Source organism: Orbicella faveolata, unplaced genomic scaffold, assembly GCF_042242905.1.
Source record: "Orbicella faveolata isolate gen_17 unplaced genomic scaffold, um_ofav_v1 contig_24, whole genome shotgun sequence".
Lineage (NCBI taxonomy): Eukaryota > Metazoa > Cnidaria > Anthozoa > Scleractinia > Merulinidae > Orbicella > Orbicella faveolata.
Window position 1 is genome coordinate 6,073,693 of NW_028301552.1, and position 27,995 is coordinate 6,101,687.

Sequence of the window (27,995 nt, forward strand, 5' to 3'; positions counted from 1 at the left end):
ACACGCATTCAAAAATCCAGACTTTACAAGATCAGCAGTTGCTCATGAGCTGTTTTGACTACCGCTGACTGCTTCGTATGCCCACGCGGGCGAGCTGGCTCTGACAGGCGTTTTGTTTTGTTTGCTGTCGTTTGCTACTAAAACATCATTTTCAGTTGTAGTTGTCGTTAAAGAAAACCTCCTGGGCTTACTTTGTAGGATTTTTAAACAAATTCTGGGTAGATTTGCTATGTCTTACGAGTCCTTTATAGGCACTCGGTGGCTGCACGATCGATCGAGTTTCCTTTGAAACTTGGGAAACAGTGGATTCCCGAAACAATTTTTCTTAAATACACAGAATTGACATAAGTTGTTGTAGCAGGTGAAGCCTCCTCTATATGCGAATTTCGTCTCCAACAGTACAAAAGTGACCTTGCGCGAAAAAAACCGCGCGCCGCCATATTTGTTTTGGTCTTTCGGGTTTTAAATCTCGCGCCTCTATCGTGCGTGTTTCTCACGCGTGAAGCACAATGGTGATCTACTCCCTGCGCGAGAAAACTGGTACCAGCCACCTTAAATAGCGTGATGGTGGTGCCACTGGCGCTATCAGAGGTCAATCACATGACGTCCGTGCATGTTGACCACACGTCATTTTCCTAGAATATTTAGTACATTATTTCTAGAATCGTTATCCTTCTGGGGAAGTTCATCTGTTACCAACTGAATCACGTTGGACGTACACTTCCGTTCTGAATGCTAGAAATGGAAAGCGATAAATTGCCCTGTGGTTATGATGAGGTCTTCTTAACTGTATTCGATGAAGATTTGCAATGTCTAATTTGTCACCTGCCGTTGCGAGAGCCGGTTCTGACACGATGTGGCCACAGGTTTTGCCGACAGTGCCTCGTGCAACATATGTCAAGGTTTGTGTTATATTTTTTTCGAATTTTTAGTCCCGTTCGCTATGAGAAAAACTTGGAAAACTATTAGACGATCGCAATACATTTCCCAAATCAGTGAGAACTGCTTAGATTTTCCGCTTTTCATCACGCAAGTTGTTAGTTTCTAAAGCATTTCACTGGGGAGTTTTTAAGTTATATTAAAGTAACATAGGATTTGTGACGAGAATTATCAAATACTCGGAAGGCAAGACTAACACTGTTATCACGGTTGTCTTTCGAGCCTGTGGGCTCAAAGTTTTTAAGGCCAAACTACATCTGATTTTACGTGCACCGAGAATTGAATCTGTAGAAAAATAAGCTCCATCTTCGCCTATCTCAGTTATCTCCTCCCGTCTATGATAGCGTCGGGCATAGTTGCTATAAATAGATTACATCACCAGAGGCCCCCACATGATCAGTAGAAGGTTTTGTAGGGGCGCGTTGTATTCTAGACCAGAAAATCGGGCAAAAAAAGGAAAGACTGGTGGCTCAGGTTTTTGATGAGCTTAAATAGTGTTAGAAAGCAAACAATGCTGCCGAAGGTAATGTAAAATGGATTCAAGGTGTCCAGAAAGGAGCCTAAATAGACTAAATATCTGTCGAACCTCACCATCAACGTACCTTATTTTATTTATTTTTACTTTCTAAAGTCAAACAGTGCGTCAACGAAACAGGCGGAAAATATGCAAGGCGTGACATATTTTAAGCGTGACATGATTATTCGGGCCCACAGTTTTAGAACTGTTTAATAGTGCAGACTACAAACTTAGCGAAACTTGCGTAATGGTTAACAACGCGGGGCGTTGTGGTTTTCGGTTTTACGGTTTTGGCCAATTTTACATCGGTCTTTCGATTTTTGCACTCGAAATATCCACTACGTTTTGCGGTTTTGGTATCTATTACGGTTTTCAGTTTTATTACATAAGTGCATTCGGTTTTTGGTAATAAGAAGAGCAGTCTTCGGTTTTATTTATTTGCGTCGGTAGTTCCTAGGCCTCATTAGTTCAAACCGTGTGAGTTCACGTTGTGTGCCATATTGATGTAGCAAATGGACCTTTTCGGCTATACGGTGGCCATTTTGAATTATATTGTTTCAAATAGCTATTATGGGATGCTTAGGGGGCAAATGAGTATGTATTTTCCCCCTGAGCATCCCGGAGAGGTCCATTAAATTATCGCAAGAGACGAGGGTCGTCTTTTAATTAACGAGAGACCGTACTTTAATAATTGATGCCTCTAGTCCTCTAGCAAGTCCCTGCGTGACAACCAGATTTGGTACAGATGTGTTCTATGCAAATAATAATAATAATAATTAAAAAAGAGGAGTGTTTATTGTGACAAAAACTAGAGCTAAGCTTTACAAAAATTTAATATTAATAATAATAATAATAATAATAATAATAATAATAATAATAATAATAATAAAACAACAACAAATCCATTTGGAGATCAGCGTCATCCTGAGTAGAATCATCTTCTCTATGTCACGAAGTGGAAAGAAATTAATGTTAATTTGCATGCTCAAGTGAGGTTTTTGCTGAGACAGCCGTTTGTAGCATTTAATTGCTCTTTTATCGAAAAGCTATTATTCAAGGGTTAAAAGTAATCCAAAAAGGCAATGATTTTAAATGAAAATGTCTTGATCCCTCAAAAGAGGAGGAATACACGTCTCTCGCTGTTGCAGCAAGCTTGGTAGATTCACGTATGTGAATTTTCAGTTTTAATCATTTTGAACGATTTTGATGGCGGTTTTTCGGCTTTCAGACATTTTGATCGGTTTTCGGTTTCTAGTAGGGCCCTCCTCTAAAACAGCAAACTGGTCCAAGATGAAAAGGAGACTATTGATTGGTTGTCTGAGCGCTCCAAACTTTGTAGTACAGATCATTAATGAACCGCTCACTAATTAGGTTGTGCAATGTTTTGAAAAGCAATTCGTCCTATACGGACAAAATAAGTTAGTTCAATAATATATATTTCTTATACTCGAACATTCTAACAAGTCTTAACTGTCTATGAACAGGGAAGCAGGCCAGCATGAATTATGCACTTGTCCTGTTGACAGCGAGGAACTTGACCGCCATAAGGTAACAACAACAACGACTTCAAGAACAAAAATACAGCAAAAACGTTTAAATTAATAAGAATAATGAGCTTAATAATTTTGAAAAAACTGAAAGATCACACTCTGGCAAAATATAGAAGTTTCTCTGAATGTCTTCATACCTACTAATCAAGCCAAGTAATGATTAAAAAGACAGATATCTTTGTTAAAACCAGAAATGATTAATTATAGATATATTTAAAAAAGATTTATTTCTTCAAATGCTTCAACACGATTCAACTTGGTCGTCACAAACATTCATAGTTAGAAATCGTCCCTGCGAAAAGTGTTGGGTGGGGTGGGAGTTGAAAAGGACGCCTTTTAGCTATTCTCCTGTAGTAAACCTACTATGAAGATACCATATGCCTCTGATTCCATTTTATTCCTACCTCCGTATGACCTCATCACTGGGCATCACTCCATGATACAGGCAGCTATACATCTGTTTCGTCACTGTTAAAAAAATGTGACAATTTACATATTTTTTCAAAGGACATATTTCCAGACAAAGCTACTGAAAGGAAGATTCTCTCGTTTACCATAAAATGCTCCAGCGATGGCTGCGAGTGGACTGGTAAACTGAAGGAGAAACAGGTACGGTATACGTTGTGCTCTATGACGTGTTCTTGATTGACTGTTTGTCGCGCATATTACTGGTTGGCAGCGAGTATCTCGTGTTCCAAGTTAAACGTTTGCCGTTTAGTCAGCTTCGTCAAAGATTAACTTATTTTATTTCATTTTACTGAATGAGTTCCTCACCACAATACAAGAACAAACAAATTCAGATATAGACAAACAACTAACTTCAAATAAGCAAATAAATTCAAAATAGTAGGGGATGTGACGGAGGGAAGAACTTAAAGAAGCTCTGTCGTGGTATTTTGAGTTATTTTGGCCACATACAAAATTACCTTTAAATGGTAGGAAACCTGAAAATAACAGTTTAATAAGATAGAAAAACACTAAAGACAAAATGATAAACCATAAAGGAACAAGGATGGCTAAGGATGGAGAAGATTGACACGGATTGCAAACGACACATTTGAAAAATTGAGGCTAAACTTTTCAGTATGCTCAAACCGTGACCGAGCTCCTTTAAACGTAATGAATGAATTAATTGCTTTAGTACCGGATGGAAACGAGTTTAACTACTTAAAATTAGATGATTCAGTTTAGTTGAGTCCATGATCAGATGAACATGGATTTTCAGCTTCTGCGAAATAAACTATCTACTATGATATTGTCTAGCAAAGAAATAAAGGAAGACAAGTCAGTCTATCAGTTATCTTCTATTTAAGGCAGTTAATGGACTTGTAACCGTCTTGTGAGAATGTCTTTACGCGACGTCGAAGCCTTGGTCGCTGATGGAGTGAGAGATCGATAGAAAACGTTTCACCAGAAAATTTTTCCCGAACTATTTATTTTTAAAGCGATACATGAAGAAAATGAAATCGCAAATTTGTGTTAAGAATTATTTATCTCTAAAGTGAACACAACTCAAACCCAACACGAACGCCATGTCTTGAAAATTACCAAACGAAGGGAGAATGGGACATCATTCCTTTATACTCTGTCCTTGCGTTGTTAGTTGTATGACGGTATTGATTATATATTAACTTAATTGCTTTAACAGGATCACCTATCATCTTGCAATTTCAAACTTGTTTATTGTACCAACGAAAAGTGTCAAGTTATAATTCAAAGAAAAGAACTAGAAGAACACGTGATAATTGCATGCCAGTGGAGGATTGTAGTCTGTGATCACTGTAATGAGCCACACCCAAAGTGTTTGATTCAAGTAAGTTACAACTAGTTTGATAAGATTGACACTAGCTTCCTCAAGACCACGCAACTTAATTCTTGCAACTGTCAATACTGCATGGGGAGCTAGTCTATCGAAGCTTTCTTCACCGCAGTCAGTTTGCCTCAACAAGTTGCTGGTACCGATTTACAATTCTGGTTGGATAGAGGCTCCCTGGTACTTAATTCCAGGGTGAAATCTGTTTCACTTTCACCTATCTAGACCATTAAAAGAGACAAAAACGTTGAGTAGATAAATAAAAGAGGAATAGGAGATCTTGTGGAACCCCCATTAAGCGGGGCCCCTTCTTTATTTTATGAGGAAATCCGCTTCAGTGAAGTCTAACACTAACTTAAGTTTCGCGGGTGTCCGATGTTGTGTAGATTATTATGTAATACAGAAAGGGTAAAAGTAGTCCTTGTCACTTCTAGCAACAATTACACCCTGAGATGCGCAGATGTGTTATCTGGCTTCTTGATTGCCTTGATTGGAAATGACTTCTTATTAACTTTTTGGTGCGCGCATTTTGTGGCTCAAAGTTTTGAATGTAAATACACTTTAAAACTTCCCTTGGAGACCGACTGTGAGCTGTGGACCGGAAATTAAACAAAAGCAAATGGTCCATAACGAAGAGGACTTAGTTATATCAAGATTAAGTTAAAGTAACTCCAAACATCGCACGGTTATGATTTCCTTTGTTTAACTTGATAAATTATTAATGAGTTCGAGAATTAAATGTATTTCTATTCACTTCCGTAGGATCATGTTGATAATAAGTGTAAGAAGAAGCCAGTGGAATGTCCAAATACCTGTGGCAAGATTATTGTTCGAGAAGAGGTAGGTCCCAGGTGGCACCCCCCCTATGAAGATGACGGGGTTGCCTGTCGGAACTTGTGAAAAGAACCCAAATGTCGTTTTGTAGGGGTGGCAGTCAATTTCATTTTTATGCTGAAATGTACCAATTGACTCTAGAACAACTAATAAACGTTATTTATTTCTGAACCCCATGTTGAATGAAAACTTTCACAGTAAAATAACTGAGTCGAGTAACTTATATCCTAACTAGGGTCATTTCAGATGCAAACATCCCAAACATCCCATCCTAAAAGGGCAACGTGACTGCGCCGCGAACTGACTCAGGCAAATTTCAATACACGTTCTTTGCTCTTTTGAGGTGTGCTTTTAGCTTTAGTTTTAACTAAACCTCTTGGGATGAAATTGGGAAAATTTCAAGAACGACAAACTAATTATAGCTCCTTACGACTGAGGCCAAAAAAAATTGAACATTTTCGTATTTTCGGTATCGGACTGGAACTAGCTTGCAAGTGAGGCTAATGCGGGGAGTCTTTTCAAATGCAAATGACATTAATCTCTTTTTAATGATATTCACCCGCATGAGCCTCCATTGCAAGCTAGTTCCAGTCCAATACCGAGAATACAAATATGGCCTATCGTTCCTAGGTATAACAACCCTCTAGTACTTAACATTGGTGACTCTAGGAAAGAGATAAGCGGGCACGATTCTTCTTCTTTTGTTCACACGAAATATAAGTAATCCGAATTCTTTTCGGGTCGCAAGTCCAGTTTTTCAGACAAGTCAGTGCCTCTTCTTTTTTGTTTTACTGAGTTGAATTAGGGGAAAAGTCCCGCTGGACTCACTCTAAGCACCTGTGGATCTGTCACTGCAAGTACACAACGCTACAACTGATGTAACTGCCTCTGACAGACACTCAAGATTTTGACGGTACACGATATGGAACTGATCAGGAGAAAATTGCATGACGTTAGACTTAATATATACCTTTTTTTAAATTTATACCTTTATCAACATGCTAGGAAAAACCTGGAGCTTAAATGAAAGTTAGATAATAAAATCTTGTTATTTAAACTAGATTGCGTCTCACACCAACAACGACTGTCCTCTGTCCATGGTCTCCTGTCCTTATGTTCAGATGGGTTGCAATTCAAAGGTCAGCAATCTAAAATAGTTTATAGCACTGAGAGAAATCCATTTCGGTTTGTGACCATATCAGGAATTGAAGAATTTTTTTATTTATAGCGAGTGTAAAAAGTAACGACGCAGAATGAAGCATAGGTCACGTAGCAATCGGCTAATTTTATGATGGCAGGAACGGCGCAGTAGAGTAACGCCTGGTTTACACTAGCACAAGCGCAAGCATAAGTGTTTATGCTAAGCCTCGAACGTCGACCGACATAAGAATAAGCACAAGCAGAAGCGAACTTAAAATTCACTTTTTCGTTTTCAAACGGCATAAAGCGAATGTAAGCACAAGCGCAAGCACAAGAAAAGGAAGTGTTTTGATGCTTGTGCTTGTGCTTGCGTCGAGGCCGTTTTCACAGTGCAAAAAAGAGCTGTTATGCTTGCGCTTGTGCTTAAACCAGGCTTAAGGGACTGAAAAGTATCAGTATGGGTCGGACGTAAGATACGTACGGCGAGGATAGTCAAATTTAGGTTGCTGGTGTTTTTATAAAGAGAAGTTGTTTTATCAGTCAATTTTGTTCGAAAATTGAAGGGTGAAGCCTGTTTCCCCTTTCCCGAGTCCCGCCATCATCGCTTCGCTGGGTCTCATTGGGCGCACCTTTGTTAAATTCTGCGTTTACACGCGCACCTTTGTTAAATTCTGCGTTTACACGTGCACCTTTGTTAAATTCTGCCTTTAGATTCAGAGAAAGAAAGTCCAATCCCATCTCCAGTCCAAGATGCAACGCCATCTTGACTTAGCATCTACAACGTTTAAAGAAACTACTGGAAAGCTTGAGGAAAAGATGAACGCGCTCGAGCTGAAGCAAGAAGAACTTGACCAGGAAAGAATAACACTAAGGGAGCAAGTGAAAGAGTTGACAGCGGCAAACGTCGCTCTTGATGCGAAGGTGGCCGCTCAAGAGAAGGAAGCGTCAGAACTAAAAAGTGAATCCTCTGGATTTGTGTGGAAGATAGGTGGCTTCACTGAGGTCTTACAGCAAGCCATGAAAGACGGCAACAAGAAAATATACAGTAGCCCATTCTCCACAGGACCACATGGCTACAAACTCATAGTTGGTATGAAACCACTCGGCGACCGGACATCGAATAACAGGTACGTTTCTGTATTCCTTGGTCTCGTGAATGGTAATTACGACGCTATATTGGCCTGGCCTTTTCATCGTAAAGTAACATTTACCTTAATCGATCAACAAGATGATCCAAAAAAGAGGCAAAACGTGGTCTGCGCTTTGCTCACAAGCACAAGTGATTCCTGCTGTGCCAGGCCCGGACCCACTTCATGTATTACTGAATTGCCAGGCATTGCCAGGTTTGTATCTCACAAGAATCTGAAGACGAAACGATACATTGTTGACGACACATTATTTCTTCAAGTTGAGATTGGCCTTCCACAGTAAACGTGATGGTTTGTGTCTAAGCTGACATAGTCTTTCTGTATGACGAAGTAATACTGTTAAGCTCTGACGAGTTAACTGAGTACAAAATGTCGAGAAAATCGTTTCTTAGTAATGCGAAAAATAAAGAATTTCACTGTAAAAATATTACAATTACGGATCACTTAACTCGAATGATAAGTTTACTCGACTTTTAGGACTTTTTTTCCTGGTAATATTTATTGTAATTTACAATAAGTCCATAGGGCTTTGATTTTTATCGTTAATTTAGTAGACTGTGACCCTGCGATGAAGAAGCACCCCACCCGGGGAGATAAGGGCGGGTAGAAATACAGCTGTACTCTAGTCTCCTCATGCCACTAATACTGGAGATAAGCGCTGGTGTGTCAGGTTACCGGCTTGGATATAGACTTCACCTTTTACTTTATAGTGATTTGAGCTTGCAAAGCCGTTAGTTGATGTTTTCAGGTCCAATTCTTTTGATTGTAATAGCGAATAATTCATCACAATTTATTTTCCCAACACACGTTAGCAGCTATATGGTAAGCCATATCTCTAATGAAAGGGCATGAAGTAAGCTTACAAGAATTGCGTTATGTTTTGAAATCTTTATAAAATTTCATTAATGTTCAAAAACTAGAGCGAAAGTTCCACAAAATGTTGATAATAAAGAGACTTATTTCAGAGTGATAAAGGGTTGTGAGAAATAGTTAAAAACAGAAATGTTACTTGTTATGTTGGCAATGTTTCCAGCAGATGTGGCTGGAAAGAAGTTAATTAATACTGAATTTACTAGAATTTATTTTGTGACACTGTAATAAAAAGACCAAAAACATGTTTAATTGACCACATCTTTTCTTCCCTATTTTCTCAACGGATATATACGGATATGTAGTTTTTAGTGACTGCTCGCGGATTTGAAACCCACAATGTTTAGCACAACAACAATCAGAACACTCAGCCACCCCTCCCGCCCAACAGATTTTTTACCACCAGATTCTGGGTGGTCACGTGACCAGCCACAGCTAGGGTGGAGGCAGAGGAGAGAGAGCCTGGGAAGGACCATTAATTTTCCTAGAATCTAGGACGTTTTAGCATATTTACTGTGAAAGTCAAAAGCCGTAAACACTTTGAATTGATTTTGACATGACGATTGTGTAGCCACCAATCAAATGCGAGATAAAACGACAAAAAAAGAAACACATAATTAACGGTCTCTCTCGATCAGACACGAAACTACGCTTCGATCATTTTGTCTTCCAAAAACCATCGTTTCCCCGTAGTTTTGACATTACAAAATCTCAACCACTTTGCAACCTCTCGACTGACTGACTCTTCGTAAATAAACCTCGCCTGGATACCGCCACATCAAAACGGCGCGAAAAATCGAGAGCCTTAAATTTGCATACTAATAATTCGCATCAACAGGTTTTCAGTGTCACTCTTTTGATTGAAGGAGCGGATCTGCTGTCACGAGTTCGAGAAAAATTTCGCTTTTTCATCACATAGACGGCCGAATTCATTGCGTTGAAGATGAGCAAAATTACCATACACGACTGCGTTTATATGAAAGGAAATCGTATCTTAATGGTGCCGGTCTTGCCTTCGAATTTTGCGAAGTCGTTAGAAAATGCGTAACTTGCATAAATTAGATTCTGCTTGCCGCAGTCGCTTTCCAGACTTCAGTCTCTCCCTGCTGCATTTCTGCCAGATCCTTGAATATTTTTTCTTCCCCTGGAACTCTCATTGAAAGCTTCTTTTTTACCTAACATATCGGTTTATTTACAGAAACCCATAATTCTGGTGCACAATACAATAATCTTTAATAAATTAGGAAATTATCACGTATGGTCGGCAGCGCGCATTGTCACATGTAGTTGCGTATTATTTACAAGAGATAATATTCTGCTCTTTATTTATTTTGCTCCTTACCCTCGTTTCTTCCCAAATCTTTTCACTTTCTATAGAAATTGATCTTTTTAGTTTGGAGTTATTAGGGTTCTTTATAATTTTTATCGCCAAATATAGCAACGGATGAAGTTGAATATAGAAGAGCTGTCTGGTTTTGTAGCCTTAGGCTGCAAGTTCGCGCGTGCAGGTTTGAGCCACACGTCATTTAAAGTCGCTCGAATTTCCAGTTTGCTTACTCAAATAGAACAGGTTAAATTAGTAATTATAAAACTACAGGGTAACAGCCATTCTTTGGAAGGAAAAACGATCGAAGTGTGGTTTCATAACTGATGGAGCCACCGTTAGTTTGCTTTTTTGCGGTTTTATCTCGCATCTGATTGGTGGCTACACAATCGACATGTCAAAATCAAATCAAAGTGTTCACGGTTTTTTGACTTTCACAGTAATATTTCTAAGAGTCGTAATATTCTCGTAGTAGCTCGTCTGTTTTCACGTTAGACTGAAGATTTCATACCGTTAGATCCAACATGCTGGAAACGGAGAGCATTAAATTACCTTGTGGCTACGAGGAAGACTTCACGAGTCCAGTTGACGATGACTTGCTATGTTTAATTTGTCAACTACCCTTGCGAGAGCCAGTTCTGACGAGATGTGGTCACAGATTTTGTCGGCAGTGCCTCGAGAAACACATGGCAAGGTTAGTTTTATTATTATTATTTGTACGTGTGCATCTTATCCAAACTAATTTGCTGTAAACCGTGAAGAAAACGGATATACGGCGAAGATGTGCTGTTCAATGATTGTTCCACTCGTATTTATTTCTGGCTAGGAACACGAGGAAAAAACAAAACTATCAATTTGTATTGTTACAAGTGTGAACTACATGGTAGATTAATTTAGAGGAAAACAGTCTTTTACTTGAATCATTTTGCAATTGTCGCCAGTATGAGCCTGGCTTGAGATTGATTACGCCTTTGTGGAAAGTTGTTTCTATGGAAATCCATTTGCAGCGAGGCCCTCGCTCACTTTATCAACTAACTCAATATTGTAGATGGCGATTATGATTCAAAAACAGTTTTATTCAATAAAACATACTCGCAGTGTTTCAAAATAATCAAACAAGTGTTTATGACTGAAAACACTGTGGATAGGTACGTTCGTTGCTGTGTCTTGAGCGCTTTAGGGCCTCTTCATATGAGCCCGGCCGGTAAACGGGCTGGCTCCGTTACCGGGACGAATTTTGTTGTCTGTTCATATGGCAAATTTCGGTCCGGTAGACCGGGATGAAATCCAAGAAACACAAGCAAAATGGTGAACCATAAACTTGTGTCGTTCGCGGCTGTCGTAGCTTTCTGGACTCCCTTAACTTTACTAATAAAGCTAATTCGCATACTCCTAATGTGGAAATACATACAAGACGAAAGTTAAGTCAGTTTGGCCGCTATGTTGCGAAAGCGAAGCTATTTTGTCGAAAAAGTTTCGTCCCGGTTAACCGGGCTGGAGTGTTCATCGGGAAAAATTTTCATCCCGGTTACCGAGATCTCGGTTGCAAAAACCGGGATCTCGGTAACTGGGCCAGCCCGGCTTCTCATATGAACACATCGAAATTTTTACGGAGGAAAGAGTGGCGAGGCGAGATCTCGGAAACCGAGCCAGCCAAGTTGACCGGGCTCATATGAGGAGGCCCTTAGTTTCAACTTGTCTGATCAAATTTGCATTTACGAGATTATTCGGCGAGTCACAATAGGCTTGAATGAAAATCCTCTAGACTTTCTGTTAATTCGTCTAAAACAAAGTTGTATTTTTCCTTGATTGAGCGTGTGCTTTTAAAGTCAAAACTTTTGATATAATATTGCGCCCTGTATAACCGAAAGACACTTGATTAGCATGTTAAAACACAGGTCCTTGCTTGAATAAACACACCAGGGTAGACAAAAAAAGTTATCAGCCGAAACATTAATTTAAATAAATTACGTATTTGATGTCTGAATCGAAAGAGCAGAGGTGCTTTTAAAGCGGAGTTCTAGTTATAAGATCCGAGCAAAGCCCCACTTGGCTCAGTATACATGCGTTACAATCCAGTGATGCACTCTTGTGGTGTGAACAAAGTTAACTTTGCTTCGACATTTCCATTAGCAGTGATACAAAACAATTGGTTCATGTTTTTTCAGCCGTGCATCATCGAGTTACGATTCACTTGGAAAGCTCACGAAGGAAGCTAGAGTTGCCCAGTCTCTCTGCGCTTCGAGAAATTGCACACTACTTCTTTCGGCTCTCCAAACTTGTCGCTGACGTCATCACGCGATGACGCACGCTAAAGCCTGAATCAAATGTTAAGAGCGGAGCTCCGACGTCCCGAAGTGCCGTTAAGCGGAGCACCATAACTATAGGAACAGAACCGCATGCATGTATAGAAATAATAAAAAAAAAACATGCAACTCTTTTTCGCATGGTCAACATGGCTAGCGGCATGGATTGCGGGCGCGTGCGCCCAACGACGAAAAACGACGACGACGTCGCGCAACATGGCGCACATCTTATATATTGGACATCCATATTATGGTCAATTAACACCTGTTAAAACAAGGTATCCGCTGACTAATATCATGTGGCCATATGCGGGCTCTGGATTAGACAAACAATAGACAGCAAGGCTGATACTACATGATATACGCTTCGAGGCCTCACCCCGGCTCCGCCTCCCTGGTTCAGTTTGGCACGTGCATGGCAAGAGCACGCCGTTCGAAGTCAAGTCGCGCTATTGCCGTGCGGAACGGCATTAGGCCTGCCGTGCTATAAGTAGTCGCGCCGACTTTGATTCAGCCTGCCGAACTGAGTGCATGCATGGTTTCAAATGTCGTGCTATTGCCGCGCTTGAGTCGAAGTTCTCGGTACTCGTACTGAAACAATTTACAAGACTAGAACACCCGATAAACTAAGCATATTGAAAGCTTTATATTAAAGTAAATTTTGAGGGATTCCGTCGACTGTCGAAGAATTCAAGCCCCTATGGAAACGGCAAAAATTGCGTAATTTTACGGGCTTAAGAGGCGTTTTAGTTTGCCCAATATCGGATCGAAATAAATACTTTGATTAAGTTTTGGTCTTCTTCAATCAGTATTTGGAACAAAAAATCTGGGCAGTGAGAACACGCACCAGCAAACAAACGCTTTTAAGGCTAGGTGAACGTTTTTGCATAATTGACGAAAATTGAAGTCTCTTCATAGAATGACTACTGGATATATTTCTAACAGCGTTTTTTTTTGTCGTTGTTGGTGTCTTCAATTACTTAGCCTTAATAGTTTCCAAATAATAAAGAAAGAGGGAAAATCGATGGTTAAACTGACAACCGTTTACATAACACATTATCCCCTGTCATATTTTTCGGCTCAATCCCCGTAAAAGATACCGCAAAAGCTCTCGCGGTGGACCTTCTAAAGATTAACCCCTAAAATGTACGACGAGCACCCCCGTTACTTTATATGAGTGTCCCTCCCACCTCCCACGGGGGGAGAATGAATAAAGTTTGCATGGCGTGTAGCGCGACTTGGCTTCGGCGTGCTCTTACGTACCGTGCCGAACTGAATTCATAACCTGCTGCATCAGCTGCCGTTGCTAATATTTGTAGCATTTAAAATGGCCTTCAGCAAAGTAAGCGTCTTCCAATCTTCTGCGCGACTGATTGAACTCGACGTTTGAAATCACCGCTGTTCTCTTGTCATTGCCACTGCCGGGACAAATTTATTTGAGATCGGAACGGCAGAAACGCGACGTTTGGAATAGGCCGAATTCCAACCGAGGTCAGATCGCGGGATCGATTTCACACAGTCATACTCTATTTTTCAAGAAAACTTGCTTCCTTGGTCTGGCTGGATCACGTTAATAAAACCTCTTCGTTTCATTTGGTGTATTTAATTAATTCGTTTTCCATCAAGATCAAAATCGAGACACATGCTAAAATTTATTATAAAAAACCCAGTCTCCTTTCGAATATTTGCAGACTAATCGAGTGTATATGAACGTGAAAGACAAACCCTGATATGTCTCTATTATAAGCAAGTGTCTAAACCTCAATAATCTAGTAATTCCAATTAGAGCTAACTGAAAATATATCTTACGTGACGGCAGTCACGGAATACATGTAGCTTGTTTAGTCCAGGTGACTTTGAACTTATATTTTGGGCTTTTTTCTGTAGTTTTATATACCTTGCGTGAAATAATGAAACAATGTTGTAATAACGACACGGATCAACTCTCTTTTTGTATATTTCCCACAAAGCATGGCCCACAAATGGAACAAAAACAGACTAGAGTGATCAACAACAGAGTTCTCTGAACATACCGTATTATGCAAATTTGAGAAGAGACTGTCGCGAACTTTTGCATTTTACCTGTGTGAACCAGCTCGATTGCCCAGAAATGTTTTTCCATATTATTATAGTAGAAACGACTCTTTTGCACAGTACTTGTGTTAGTTCCATATCGGACATACCAAGATGCGTTTTAAGCCCGTAAGTTTTGTAAATTGTTTCAATGCGAATACCGAGAACTTTGTCAATTTTCCAGATATTTTTTGCATATTTAATGAGGCAAAAAGCTATATTTTCGTTTTTTGCGAATTTCTCGAAGATTTTAAATTCTAAGAAAATCGGAATAATATTTTCGAAAGTGGCTCCCTAAAAGCGTTCTTTAGGCAAAGTTTCAGGATTTTCGATTTTTCTAACCTGGCCAGCCATTCTCGATATTTCCAGTCAGTGACTCTTAACATTCAACCGCATGGCCAGTACCATGCTTTAAAAACGCAGCATATTGGATCTGAAATGACCTACGGTCCGAAAATACAGATGTGAGAAACCAGAAACTGCAAGGGACCGCATACGATAAACGCTGCCAAAGTAGGATCTACAAGAGAACTGATCAGCCAAAAAAATGTATGAAGACAAACAATAGACTGCAAGGCTGATACTACGTGAAAAACGTTTCGAGACACCAACATGGCAAGTGCCGATAATGGTACTGGCCATGCGGTTGAATGTTTAAATGTTTAGGCTGGCCTTGTCCTTTTCCTTGCAATTTATGTACGTTGGCTGTTGGGCTGGCGTTACATGTCTTCGCTACACAGTGCCGACGAGCCCCAAGAAGGGCGAAACAGCTGTCCACTCTTGCGATCCTACTTTATCGGTTCTTGTCATGTTGGTGTCTCGAAACGTTTTTCACGTAGTACCAGCTTTGCAGTCTATTGTTTGTCTTCATACAGTGTTTTTTTGGCTGATCAGATCTCTTGTAGATCCTACGTTGGCAGCGTTTGTCGTATGCGGTCTCTTGCAGTTTCTGGTTTCTGGATTAGAGCTCATGAGGTCACGTGTTTTTTGAAGTTGGCCGCTGACCAGATCGCAGGTTCAAGCCATATTACTTTATTATAATCAGGAGCTCCGCTCTTAGGCTTGGCTAAATTTAGATATTATGATATATTATTTTACGTTGCCAAAGCCTTCGTACAAGTTTTCAAAAATTCTTTTGAAGCCTGGTTGCCCTTTCCCATGAAATACTCCGTTTCCCATCACCTGCTCTCTCGTAAACAAGTAACACGTCATAAATATAGTCGCTCGGTCAGTTAAAAAACGTCATAGCAATTCTTAATGTTCGTTCACAGCCAAGAAAGCCAGCAGAAAGAGTGTAGTTGTCCTGTTGACAGAGAGGAACTTGACCGCCAAAAGGTAACAATGTCATTATCAACAAGTTAAAACCAGTCGGAGAAAAAAAAAAACAAAAAAACAAAAAAAACTAGTTTGCACTGAGTCGTTTAAATCCTTGCGAACTTAACTGACTAAAAACGTCGACGTGGGAGGGTAACTCCCTACGAGACATTGGGGAAGAACATTGATAGGGTTATGGAAAAGGAGAAAAGAGGAAATGCCTGCAGTTGTTACCAGTGATTTTGCAGAAAAACTCAACGAGTCTCCTGTCATGGGGCGCGACCTAGCTATAGTCCAGGAAACCCCAATATTTAAAACCTCTTTACTGTACTACCACCCAGTCGGGCAATTGGATTAATGGTTTCACTCAAACGTCGTGTTTGTCGAGTCCCGCAGCGAAACGGTATTTTGCGGTCGGGGAAAATATTGATGACCCCAGATAATTGCCGAGTTTGAATTCGTAAAAAGCAAAGATATCTATCATGAGAAAATGTATTCCAGCCATTCCATCAGAAAAGAGAGAAACATAAACTGAACGCAAACAGTCAATACGCTCGCGAGAGTTTTTGTAAAGGCTTCTGGACACGTTTTCTTTCATCTACATCTACATTTTTACATGGCAAAGGTTGCCCATCCAGCCACGGAAAGGTGAAGTTTTCTCTGTCCATTTCATGCACGTCTCTTTCGTTCAGTTCTTTCACAAACAGTGCAATTGCTAGTTTATCATTCAATATCATTATACAAAAGTAAATCAGCTTTTGTTCACTTATACGTATGGTTTTGCGCATAGCAAAACCAAAGCTGGCGTTCCCGAATTCACGCGGCCAAGTTACGGTGGAGATGAAAAAAAATTCTAATTCTTACGGGAACGCTTAGTAAGCTAGTGTCCTACGAAGCCGTTATATGGGCTGTCACGTTGACCCTCCTCCAGGCGGCTGTGAGGCTCACTATAAACAAGCATTAGCAGGCCCATAACACAAATGCAGTTAAATATTTTAAATGTATATGTGATAATTTATCATTTATGTTTTTAAATTAAAGGACATATTTCCCGACAAAGCCACCGGAAGAAAGATTCTCTCGTTTACCATAAAATGCTCCAGCGATTGCTGCGAGTGGACTGGTGAACTGAGGGAGAAAGAGGTAAACCTGTAACGCATGCGCTATTACGTACGCCACTGAGTGAGATAGCTCAGTTATTAGAACACTAGCACTGCACCGGTATTGCAATGGCCATAAAAGAAAATAAATAAATGTTCAAATATTTAAGGTCGCTCTGAATCCACAATACAGAATTTTTTAAACTTTGCACAAATTTGCATCTCACCATGCTTATCACAATTCGATAATAAAAAATGGAGGTCACCGAACTTGTTTTTTGAGTTATAAGCACTTAAAGCTAAAATTAAGGGTATTTTTAGCTGGTCATTCTGTTGCTGTGGTAACCTATTATGCCATAAAGATTACCATTATCAGTTCACCAATGGCTGGGCATTTACGTGATCCCAATATTGTAGTATTACTTAATAAACAGAAGTAGTATTCATCATTCAAAGTATAACTGTTGGAAAAGTGCTGGAAACTGTTGCCAGCCTTCTTAAATGAGAGTAATATTGAATCAGCCGAGTAACTGAAGAAGAGAATTGTCTTTCTATTTTTAAGGCATACTAATAATACATTAACTTACTTTAACAGCATCATCTAGCGTCTTGCAGTTTCAAAATTGTTTCTTGCACCAACGAAAAATGTCAAGTGACGATTCAAAGGAAGGAACTTGAAGAGCACGTGACAAACTCGTGCCAGTGGAGGATTGTAGTTTGTGATCACTGTAATAAGTCGCACCCAAAGTGTGTGATTGAAGTACGTCATTAGTAGGGTGCTCTGTTTCACAATAAACCATATTCGTATTATCGGCGTTGGACTGGAACTAGCTTGCAGTGGAGGCTCATGCGGAGAAAAAGAAAAAAATTAAGAAGGAATCCACCTGAAGTTCGAGTAACAACTGGACAAAAACTTTGTACCGAGATTATTTGCATCATTCAATGAAAACTTCCGTGCGACTGTTTTAAATATCTTCTCATAAAAAATCATTTCGAAGAACGTCAAATGTCGAAAACTAATTTGAAGTTCATATGAAGCACTTGAAAGTCCTGGTGAAATGAAACTGATGATGAAATTTTACCTGTGTTACGTTTGCGTAATTTCTCTGAACTTTGAAATTTATTTTCTCGAGTTCCTATGGGAAATTGCTTTTGGTTTTATTTCAGGCAATTATTTATAGCTTTCGGAAAACGCAAAAAGAACTGTAATGTACTTACCAGGTTCTGGTACCAGGTCTTTGTCCACTAAAAACTGAAATTGCTCGATTTCCCATCGGATTTTGTCTTATACATACATACATACATACATACATAAACGTCATTTACATTTGAAGAGATCCCCCGCATTAGCCTCAGTTGCAAGCTGACTTCAGTCCAATAACGAGAATACAAATATGGTCCATTGTTAATAATTTTTTAAATAATAGGGTTGGCTGAAGCAACTTGGCCTGAAACCAAGCGTCCACAGTGCTGCCATTAACCTCAAGTCTCCCTCCCCCTCCCCCTCCCCACACACCATTAAGTGTCAATTGAGACATAAAAATTCACCAATTAGTTAGAAGACAACCTCGGGAGCTATACCTAAATTTTCGAAAATTTTTACCTGGAATTTCTGTTCCATTTCATTTCCAGCCCAGAATTTTCGGTTGAATGGTGCACTTTTCGGAAATTTAAAGTGTATGTCACGTCACAGCCTGACTCGTCGCAGGTTTTAACTTTGACCCAACCAAAAAGGAAATTGATTGTTTAGATGGCTAAAACGCGGTGAAAAGAAAACTATATCCATTTTTCTCCGATTTTCATGTCATGATCTCATGAAGATTCCATCAAGCAAATGCATAAATATCTGTCACATACACTTTAACAATTTTCGGATTTTCTGAAAAACTTTCCAAGGACATTTCCGTATCATTTGGTCTTATCTTTGCTTATATTTTCTTTAGGCTTTTTACAAAAGTTGTTTGTAACAGGCTTATTCTAAGAATATACCCCACCAAACCTATACCTAATTCATTAAACGTCCACCTTAATATCCTGGGCTATGATTTACACACTCGTAATTTTCTTTGTCTTAGTGCTAAAAAATGCTACAACCTCTTACCGAGATTCTTCGTTCTCCTTGACCAGCGATCAGGGAGTACATGACCCCGGAAAGTTCTGATTGGAAGTCCGAAAAGAACGGAATTACGTTCGAATTGCGCATGCCTAACTGACAATCACGTGGTGAATCGAGTAGCTGCTGCCGTATTCGATTCATTTCTATTGTAAAGAACACAAATCAAAATCGATCTTGTAACGGAACTCCTTCTAGAGTCGTTCGTTTCATCAAGCTTGCCCAGTAAGGAACGAAGAATCGAGAGCCGAGATTGGAAAGTACCGGTACTGCTGAAAATAAAAAGTACCAGACGTGAGATATGTGTTTTTATGCATGTTCGTAGGATCACGTTGAAAAGTGTGAGAAGAAGCCCGTGGAATGCCCAAATAACTGTGGTGAAATTATTGTTCAAGAAGAGGTAGGTGCCTTAATTTCGATCAACGCCTCTAAAAGTTTTTATTTCTAAACAGAAGGCAATGAAGGCAATGACACATTATTTCAAACAATTGTCACTTTAATCTGAAACATAAGCAATTTTTTGCCTTACAGATTTTTAGTTTTTCCCTGTTCTCGTTTGATTTTAACGACGTCGACTCTTTCCTTCCTCCATTGCCGCGATGTTGACTTTGTAACCACACCTTGTTGTTTCCAGGCTCCACGGATATTATGCTGAGGTACCGGGCCTCGTAGCTCCAGACTCCTTTTGCAATTTTATTTTATTTTTTTTCCTTTTCCGACCGACCGATCCAAAATAAGAAAACGCATTCGACAATAAACGGGAAAAAAAGGGGATGGCCTAAGGGACCGATCTCAATACAATACATGTACAATACTGGTTTATTAGTAGCTGGTTGGGTAAATCAAACATATGGGCCTAGTAGAGTTGGTTGAACAATGTAAGTCCTTGTTTCCTGAAGAATAGTTGAACCCTCTACGCTTTACTCGAGCGAGAAAAGGCATCTGGGTCCTCACAACTCCCTCTGTTAAGAGCGCCCGGATCCGCCACTGCTAGTACACAACGTTAGAGCACATGTAAATAATTAAAGTAAATACTACAGAGGCATTTTGGCTGTAGTGCGAGAGAAATGAAACCCGTTAAAAGAAAATTGAAAATTAAAAACACCTCCCCCTTAACATTTTCAAAAACAAAGTTAAACAAGCATATTGCCAACATTCACGAGTATTTCATCTGCGTTGCAATTACTAGTGACTTATTTATTACTAGTTTACTTTATTTCTAAATGTTTAGTGATTAACTGATTTATCCCGCTTACGAACTTACTTATTTTTTTCTTTTTTTGACTCCTTACTGCGCCCCCTTTAAGCTTTACTGCCAACCAACTTGTTTATATATTATTTATTGCAGTACCTATGTACTGCAAGAAGTTTGAATAAACATATTATTATTATTATTATTATTGTATATTATTATTATTAAATAATAATGTTTCATTTTAATATTCATAAGCATGCTGGGAAAAGGAAGGCAAGTTAATAATATTCAGTCAATTTTGACGCTTTTTAGATTGCACGTCATACTAACGACAGCTGTCCGCTGTCCATGGTTTCCTGTCCACATGCTCAGATGGGCTGCAATGCAAAGGTAATATGAAGTAATTTGAGATGGAAATATTAGTTCCGTGTGTAATAATGCAACGTATTGCCTATCGGAATCTATTTGTCAATCACGAAGTGTATGATTTATAAGGGTTTGTAACAGTAACTGGACGGACTCAGGGGCGGATCCAGGATTTTTCAAAAGGTGGGTGGGGGGTGGGCAGGAGGGTGGGCAGGTGGCTGGTACCTTGGGGTTGCAGAATCAATGGGGCGTGTTCCTAAAATGTTGCAATCTGAGAATTGGAACCTAAATGAAAACAGTTTCAATGAAAATACTAACAATGCCACAAAGCAGAAATTACAATGAGGTACCAGTTCAGAGAGTTTGCCTGTATCTCTGCGATAATATTCACGAGCTTTTTTCAATTTTTTTATGTTTCGCTTCTCTAAGAAGGGGTGGATAGAGGTCCAATCTACCCCCACCCCGTTAAATCCGCCCCTGCAGACTTAAGAACAATTCTTTGACTGTCCCATTGAGTTACGTTAAGACGTTAAGCGAACGACTTAACGTCTTTGCCCAAAAACGCAATCTCTGCCAAGCCAAATCCAGTGTGATCTTGTTCAAGACGGATAGACCCGTGGAGATTTGAACCCATTCGTTCCCTCTTTGAAGACGTGCTGCCAGCCAACTAAGCTATAGGTGGATCAAACTGAACCAGCCGATCCTTTTTTATTTCAGCTAAATTACTAGCGTGAGTAATTTGTTAAATTCTGCGTTTAGATTCAGAGGAAGGAAGTCGAAACCCATCTTCAGTCCACAGTGCAGCTGCATCTTGACTTAGCATGTACAACTTTTAAAGAAACTACTGGAAAGCTTGAAGAAAAGGTAAACGCGCTCCAACTGAAGCAAGAAGAACTTGACAAGGAAAGAATAACACTAAGGGAGCAAGTGAAAGAGTTGATAGCGGCAAACGTCGCTCTTGATGCAAAGGTGGCCGCTCAGGGGAAAGAGGTCTCTGTATTGAGAAGTGAATCCTCCACATTTGTGTGGAAGATAAATGGTTTCAGCGAGATTTTACAACGGGCCATCGATGGAACTGAGCGTGAAATATACAGTGAGCCATTCTTCACTGGAAAAACAGGTTACAAACTATCAGTCTGTATTCAACCCGATGGCAATCATTCATGGAAGCACAGGTATCTTTCAGTACACCTCCGTATCATGAAAGGTAACTACGACAACATACTGGCTTGGCCTTTTCATTGTAAGGTCACATTTACGTTGATTGATCAACAAAACATGCCTTGGTCATGGAGAGAAAATGTGACACAATCTCTGATAAGCCGAGGAAGTAAACCCACTTCAGATGTATCCCACAGCATGGAAGGCATCGCAAGATTTGTGTCCCACAAGGTCCTAAAGACGAGGGGCTACATTGTCAACAACACAGTGTTTCTTCAAGTAGAGATTGGCCCTCCGTCTTAGAAGAACGAAAAGGTGACTTGGAACAGTGACGACAAAATATTTCTTTTTGTTACGAACAAACGACCTTAATAGTGCTGAGATTATGACGAGCAACGTAGTTCATGCCCTCACTCAGCTGTGGTCACTTACGAAAATTCCCATTAGCCTAGCCTTAATTTAGTTTATATTTAACAATTATTCCACTCGCGCGCGTTGGATATGAGACGGGAGATTGCCAACGAAGCACATAGGGCAGAGTTGTCTATAACGATCTCATATCCAACAAGCATGAGGAGAATAATTTACTCATTAAAAACGCCCCCAAAATATATAGAATACTAAAATAATAATAAAATTATTTTTCTCAAGTATCTGAGCGGGCCGAAATTCTAAATCCTTAAATTTGATTGGCTGACATGCGCTCGTGACCGGTTACAAAAGTCTGATTTCAAGTGATTTTAATAGCAATGGCTGACAGAAATTGTTTTTGTAGTAAAACTTCAAACTTCGCACGAAATTTCACACCCAAAAACAATTTTTGAGAACTTAACCGGTGAAATAAATGCAACTAACATAAAGCAGGTCGAAAAAAAATCTGTTCTTTAATACATCTGTCTCTGTCTACTATGAGTTTCTTGCTCGTTGCCAGATTTTTTACAAATCGTTAGTAGACCTTACAAATCGTTAGTAGACCTCGGGCTTGAAAATGCTGCCCTCGGCCTACGGCCTCATTTCAAGACCTCGGTCAGAGTTTTTTCACTATACGGACCTCCCCCCCCCCCCCCCCTCCAAAATACGCACACGCTTACCATATTTCAAATATTTTCGTTCTCGCACGATTAATCTTAACGCTTCTCTCTTCACGTGGTTGAATAAGTCTCCGCTAAAACTGGGGAATACCCGAGAGATAAACTGCCTTGTTGCGAAAAACATATGAAGGATAATAAACACAATAGTCTCCATTTGGAGCGAAAATATTCTCAGATATTTCAACTTGGGCATAATCTGTTCCTCGAAGCTTATAGAGTTTTTCGAGCTACGCTCTTGGAAAACTGTTCGCTTCTCAGAACAGATGATATCCGCGGACAAATATCCGAGCATATTTTCGCGACAAATGGTGGTTATTGTTTATATATGCTAGGATGGCTAACCCAATGAAAACCCTTGAATTGCATTGTTCGATGATCCAAAGTTTTAAATAGAATTCTTTAATTTACATTTCCTTCCATTTTAAAGACGCAAGGGAAACTGTAGGGCGAACTGTATTTGTAAGAAGAACTGTGATAACTGTGCAAACGTATTGGAGGCAACATGGCCCAGGCGGCGTTATTAAGGGAGCTGATATAGTAATCCGGAGGTCTCGATCTTAAGCCCTCCGCACTGCTAGGTCCATGAGCAGGATTTGTTCTCGGTGGGTCCGAGTTCAATTCCGACCTCGGTTATGCTGTACTTTTAAATAGACAACTGGTCTGCCTCTTGCCAGTTGATTGATCCTTAAACCAGTTTACGTTCATTTTCAATATTTAGAACAGAATTTGCCGACATCGACCCGTTTAATCAGGTGCTAGTTGTAATAGTTTGGGATTCTTTGTTTATGTAATATTTGTCTCATTAGTTTTAGTCACCCATCAATTCTGCAGATTAAGCTACATATTAAGATATTCATTCTGAATATTGAGAGGACATTCCCGGCTAAACTGTTCCAAGGATTTTGAGCTCAATGTAAGGGGAAAAACTTTCCAAGTTACTGGAACTAAATAATGGAACAGTATCCTCGTTGAATTGAATTAATTGAAAAAGAGAAGCAAAAGAAATGACTCTCAAACTTTACAAATATGCACATTCTTATTACTAGTTTTATTATTATTATTATTATTATTACTATTATTAGTTTTTATTTTATATTTCTAAACTTTTGCTTTTTTCAACTCTTTGCATTGCAGCTAATTTTACCATTACATTTCATAAGAATTAAATCGAAGAGAAAATTCAAAGGGTAAATTATGTCAGATCAGTCAATCACCCTCAATGCCATAAATCTGAGTTTACTCAACTAGCCTGTAAGCAGAAAAGAAGGAGAGGAAAGGGAGAAGAAGAACCTGCCCGTACCGCTCTGAATTCTGAATGGTACTTCCAAATTTTGTAAAATACTGTTCGCAGGCTATTTACTCAACTAATACCTGTCTTATTTGTCTCACCTGCACGGCATACCCGAAATAAAAACTTAAAACACTCTGGAACCTGGGTACTCTTGTCATCGATGCTAAAGTCAGTAGCCAAAAGAAACCCTTTGATTGGGAAGTAGATTTCACATATCTGCCTCTACGCCAGTCAATTTTAATTAATATGCATGCACACATTGCAGACCTATTTTTCTATCTATACCCGGCATGCTTCTCGTGAATACGTATACTGCCTCACTTGTTCCCATGGCCTTGCTTAGGCTAGGAGCACGCTTTAGATGGAACGCGAAGGGACTGACAGAGCTTGTAAAAAAAGTTCATATTCAATGAGGCTTTCACTTTCGTATAACACCCAGAAGGAAATGGCGGAGGTTGCAAGGAACCATTCGTCGTTACCATTTGGTTATGACGAAGCGTTTGTGAATCCAGTGGATGAAGGTTTTCTCTGTCCAATACGGCATCTGCCTGCAAAGGAACCGATTCAAACCAGTTGTGACCATAGATTTTGCGAAGAATGCATTAACGAATATCTACAGAGGTACGTATTGAATGTACGTATTTTCAGCATGAACGTAACATGGGGCTTAAAGGACAAGTGTCGGTCCAATGTTACACCTAAAATTTAAGAGTCGGGTCAATTTCAATGGACATGTCATCAACTAAAAAATTGAATGTATAAGGAGAACTACCCAGTGTCATCGCATGAGTCTTAGCGGCGTTTACTTGCAGATAGTTCGCTGTGAACCAGTTGGTTAATTTCTTTATGTCTTGATTCAAGGTGGATTCGAGTATAGCAGGACACTCTCGAGCGATGTATCGCGTCGTTTAATTCTGAATTCATCTTAGCGAATATAGTAATTGTAAGTAGTAATGTTATTGCGTTCGACAGAACGCAGTTCTAATCGCGTAATGCATGAAAGTTCGAGACCTGTGTATCTATCTATTTATCGGGGACACCACTTTGGTCCCCCCAAAAAAATTCTTCAGGGGCGAATGACGTCATGTCCATGCTCGTCGCTTCTCCATGTTACCGGCAAGTTGCGTATTTGAAGTTTGAAGTTAGAGTTGTGGCGTTAAATGACCTTATAGCTAAGATTTATCGATGCCCACGAAATGTGTACGACTTTTGGGACAAACACAAAGGTGCAGTTCGGCTGCCTGTTGTCTACCGTCTTGTCTTCGACCAAAAAACAACACTGCTTTGTGCGGAATAAATCGATGGAGGAAATGTGTCGTTTCACTTTGCTGGCTTTGATTTCTGTGCTCAAAATATATTACTTTAACTTACCGAGTTGTGTAGCTCAGTAGATGGCTATGGTTCGTGGTTAAAGAATGATCTTACCGAGTTGTCTAGCTCGTGATAGCGGGTTAAATGAATGGAAACAGAAGCCGCCCATTTAACTAGAGAATGTTGGTATGTAAACAAACACCTAGAAAGAATGTTCAGCTTGTAAAACGGCTGAGTGAATAACAGTTTATTTATTTTACATGAATGGAAATGATTATGTTGTTCTGGTCCCCTTTAGTCTCAAGTCAATGAAAGTAAATTAAAAATAACAAACAAAACTTGGCATAGACGCAGAACCCGAATTATGAAATTATGCAAACCAAACCGAATTTCCTTTGAGGCAAACGAGAAGATTTTCATGAACGTAAATCGAATGGGAGCTTTAAAATTGTTTACAGGCCAGAGTTAATGTTTGTTCGTTTGTTTACGTTTTGAATTCATGCTGAGTTTACGTCAAAACATGAAATTTTGAAGGCCTACTATTTTTGCGAGTCTACGGAAACTGGCGCCGTCACGCAGCGTTTTGAACAACAAATATCGACCATCGTAATCTATACAGGGGACCTCTTCACTGGCATGGACTTTGACACTGTGATACATCTGTCTGTAAGTGACGGTGTCGAACGCTGTCATGATCTTTGATTACTACTAGTTGTAAATAGCCCTGCGTTTTTGTCATGAGTCCCTGGCTCGGGAGATTGGGCAACCACTCCCTACGTTTACGACTTAAAATAAAATTACCTTACATCACCTTAGACGTAATTACTTGATTTTCATATTGAATTACTTGATGTCGAGTTGCTTTGACCCTGGAGCTATAGCTACTTTTGCATTTGTGGCAAGTTTCAGAAACACAAGGCTCTAAGTGTATCATAGTTAATTCGCATGTAACTGTATTTTGGCGAAATTTTCAACGTTGCTGCCGTTCATTTAAAACAGTATTGTTCACTTGATATTTCCTTAGTATGAGTCTAGATCTTCAGTGACAAAACAAAATAGCGACGGAAATTTTCACTAGCTTATGGCATATGGGAAAGTTTCATTTGGTTATTATTTTATACAGGAACGAACGACAAGGGCAGTATTGTACTTGTCCCGTAGACAGAGGGGCGGTGTTGCACAAGGTAAATGTCGTTTTATTACTCGGGCTTTCGTAACAAAGCCCGAGTCATAAAATGGAAGCGTTTTGGTCGCCAAAAGTGGGGTCATGGTCCCAGACATTCCATGCGTAGACCATGGAAACTGGGGACGAGAAACGCGACATTGCTCGCTCTTCGTGACAGAATGCGGTGTTTTGCGAAGAAAGGTTTGGCAAGAATCGCGCCTTATACGTTCATCTCATATACAAAGATGTCGATCGTTTTCAGAAAGGGTCGGTCCACGAATTGTATTGTTTGAAAGCCAGCCAGGTAAGCAAAGTTCACGCTCGAAACGTTCTCGTGAGATGACAACTGAGCCGATTGGGGTATGAGTTCAATCTACGAAAACATTGGCAAAAAATTGACAGTCAATGACGGTATGTGGCTAGTGCTGTTATTATTTAGAACATTGCCGTAAAACAAATCATACTGCAATAAAACGAGCTAAATACGAAAACGTTTTTGGCCTCGTAGCTCATTAAAAACATGCGACTTGTTTCTTGCACCGCGCAAAATATGTCTCCAAAGTTATAAAGATAAGACATTCGGTAACTTGAATTAAATATCTTACCTCGAAGTTAGTTGACTTTCTAGTAGGGTGCAGGAAAAAAAAAATAACGTGTGAATTTGGAGGCACATTGTGCGGGAGAATTAAACCTTCTATTGTGGGGGGAATTGTGCGGGATTATTGGCGAACCAATGTTCTTGCCAAGTCCCAAGGAAAATCTGCATTGACGATAGTTTAGCCAGATATTTCACTAGTAGTTCAAATATATTTAGCAGTCTTAATTAGCAATCGCCAATTCTTTTATAAAACTGTGTCTGACTGCAAAAGAAAATCATGTTGCGTGCATGACATGAACTAGACGAGCATGAAACCAAAATAAATAGCCAAACAGAATGCCGCATCTTCCCTTATCATAAATGAGAGTCCTTTTTAAAAATACTCCTGCTTTGATTCAATAAAAACATATAGCTTGAATATTTCTTTATTAACTACGTTAAGGGTCGCAAATTCTTGGAAGTTATCCGGAAAATACACAACTTGAAAGTTTATGCAAATTATGTGCAATGCAATTTCAGCCCAGTCACAGGACTGTTGTTTTCGCGAAGGAGGTTATCATGATTCGTTTTAGCTCTCTCGAAAGGGATTATTCGCTCTCCAAAGAAGATATGACTATTGAAAAGGGTTTAAGATCGCAACACGGCAAAGATGCTCAGCTACACAATTTACTCGGATCGCCGCGACCAGTAAACAAACTTCGTAAAATTTCTGTTAGCATGTACAAAGTAATCGCCATAAGTTGTACAAAGACCTCGAAAATTCTTTGCAAGCAACT

General features: G+C 39.6%; 3 protein-coding genes across 5 annotated transcripts; all 3 read left to right on the top strand.

Moving 5' to 3' along the window:
* Nucleotides 1-648: 648 nt before the first annotated feature.
* Nucleotides 649-9,058, top strand: LOC110050590 (TNF receptor-associated factor 6-like). Of its 3 annotated transcripts, XM_089290987.1 has the most exons (7): nucleotides 649-902; nucleotides 2,941-3,004; nucleotides 3,514-3,615; nucleotides 4,655-4,819; nucleotides 5,582-5,659; nucleotides 6,715-6,792; nucleotides 7,505-9,058. In XM_089290987.1, the coding sequence occupies exons 1-7, from the start codon at nucleotides 733-735 to the stop codon at nucleotides 8,222-8,224; spliced, it is 1,377 nt and encodes a 458-aa protein (XP_089147113.1). In that variant the 5' UTR covers nucleotides 649-732; the 3' UTR covers nucleotides 8,225-9,058. The 3 variants fall into 3 exon arrangements, with proteins under 3 accessions (XP_089147113.1, XP_089147114.1, XP_089147115.1); XM_089290988.1 differs by lacking the exon at nucleotides 6,715-6,792; XM_089290989.1 differs by lacking the exon at nucleotides 2,941-3,004 and having other exon boundaries at nucleotides 789-902.
* A 1,431-nt stretch (nucleotides 9,059-10,489) lies between these two features.
* Nucleotides 10,490-24,285, top strand: LOC110050602 (TNF receptor-associated factor 4-like). Its single transcript, XM_089290991.1, has 7 exons — nucleotides 10,490-10,829; nucleotides 15,786-15,849; nucleotides 16,870-16,971; nucleotides 17,524-17,688; nucleotides 19,367-19,441; nucleotides 20,549-20,626; nucleotides 21,362-24,285. Exons 1-7 carry the CDS (start codon nucleotides 10,660-10,662, stop codon nucleotides 22,064-22,066), a joined length of 1,359 nt encoding a protein of 452 aa, XP_089147117.1. The 5' UTR covers nucleotides 10,490-10,659; the 3' UTR covers nucleotides 22,067-24,285.
* A 298-nt stretch (nucleotides 24,286-24,583) lies between these two features.
* Nucleotides 24,584-26,673, top strand: LOC149110104 (TNF receptor-associated factor 6-A-like). The gene is made up of 2 exons (XM_089291563.1): nucleotides 24,584-24,766; nucleotides 26,580-26,673. The coding sequence occupies exons 1-2, from the start codon at nucleotides 24,591-24,593 to the stop codon at nucleotides 26,671-26,673; spliced, it is 270 nt and encodes an 89-aa protein (XP_089147689.1). The 5' UTR covers nucleotides 24,584-24,590.
* The last annotated feature ends 1,322 nt before the right edge of the window (nucleotides 26,674-27,995 follow it).